At 61.3% G+C, this 1213-nt stretch overlaps 1 protein-coding gene across 1 annotated transcript in view; it reads left to right on the forward strand.

The window, feature by feature from the left end:
- The window catches only part of CUEDC1 (CUE domain containing 1), a gene marked incomplete at its 5' end in the record, with an annotated part of 5289 nt that overhangs the window by 3265 nt on the left and 811 nt on the right, over positions 1-1213 (forward strand). Inside the window, 2 exons of the mRNA XM_029087347.1 lie at positions 640-729; positions 905-1030. Coding sequence (XP_028943180.1) covers positions 640-729; positions 905-1030 — 216 coding nt within the window. The remainder of the gene's footprint in view (positions 1-639; positions 730-904; positions 1031-1213) is intronic.

Raw genomic sequence — 1213 nt, forward strand, 5'->3', positions numbered from 1 at the left:
GTGCAGGGCAGGGAGGGCCGCAGCGGCTGGGTGCTGCCACGGAGCTCCCGCTGGGTGCGTGGTGCTTCCAGCACACCCAGACCTGGGGAAGGGGCTCAGGTGGGCACAAGGATGTGGCTGTTGGGGTCTCTGGTCCCCTTGACTGATTTACTGGGATGCCCGAACTGCTCCTAATCCGGTGGCCCTGCTGTCCTGGGAGCTGAGCATGGGCACAGGCATGATCTAATGCCCGGAGTGCAATTAGTGCCCGGGGGAATTTGGGGCAGCTGTCCCTGGGGCAGCGCAGAGAGAGGCCTCCTGCTCTGCAGCCGTGCTGGAGGTGGGACCGAGCCGCTGCTCGTCCATGTCTGCTGGCAGGCAGCTCGAGGTGAGCAGCCCCGTGGTGCTGAGCATGTGCTGTGAGCCAGCATCTCTGCCCCACGATCTCGAGGGTTTTATCCACGGAGGATGCTCACCCGGAGCCAGCCCTGGTGTGCCGGTGCCCCCATCCCGCCTGCTCTTGCTCAAAAAGCTCTTGCTCATCTCTGCTCGTGGCAGGGCTGCTCTTCGCTGGCGCTGGAATTGGGTCACGGAAATGATTCCTCTCGAGCTTCCCCTCACCGCGCACGCACTCCCGCTGACCAGATGTTTGCCTTCTAGGTGACGTAGCCCCTTCGGTAACCAGCGAGGCCGGCGGTGCCGTGTCTGACGATGCCTTATTCAGAGACAAATTGAAACACATGGGAAAATGTGAGTCGGTTGGCAGGCTCCGTGTTGGCAATGGGGCAACCTGGGGTATTGCCATGGGGTGTCAGGGCACGGGTGGTTCCCACACCGCTGGCCCTTGGCCATCTCCTCCCCATCACCCATGGCAGCTTTGGGAAGGGTTTTGGGGTGAGACCCTCACCTGGCTGCTTCCTTCCAGCCACACGCAAGAAGCTGTTTGAACTCGCCAGAGCCTTCTCCGAGAAGACAAAGATGAGGAAATCGAAAAGAAAACACTTGTTGAAGCACCAGGTGTATCCTGAAAGGGGCTGGGGAGCTGCGGGGGGTCAGGGCTGTTGGAGAAATTGGAGTGGCCTTGCTTGGGTGCTCCCAGAGACTCCTCAAGGCCATGGTCTGGCCAGAGCCTTCTGTGGCTGGGCCATGGGGTGAGAAGGGCGATTGTGGTGCCTCGGCCATGTCCTGGCCCCACGACTGGTTTTCCTTAATGGAAGGTGCAGGCTGGGGACGG

This window comes from Antrostomus carolinensis, unplaced genomic scaffold, assembly GCF_000700745.2.
Source record: "Antrostomus carolinensis isolate BGI_N321 unplaced genomic scaffold, ASM70074v2 scaffold31231, whole genome shotgun sequence".
NCBI lineage: Eukaryota > Metazoa > Chordata > Aves > Caprimulgiformes > Caprimulgidae > Antrostomus > Antrostomus carolinensis.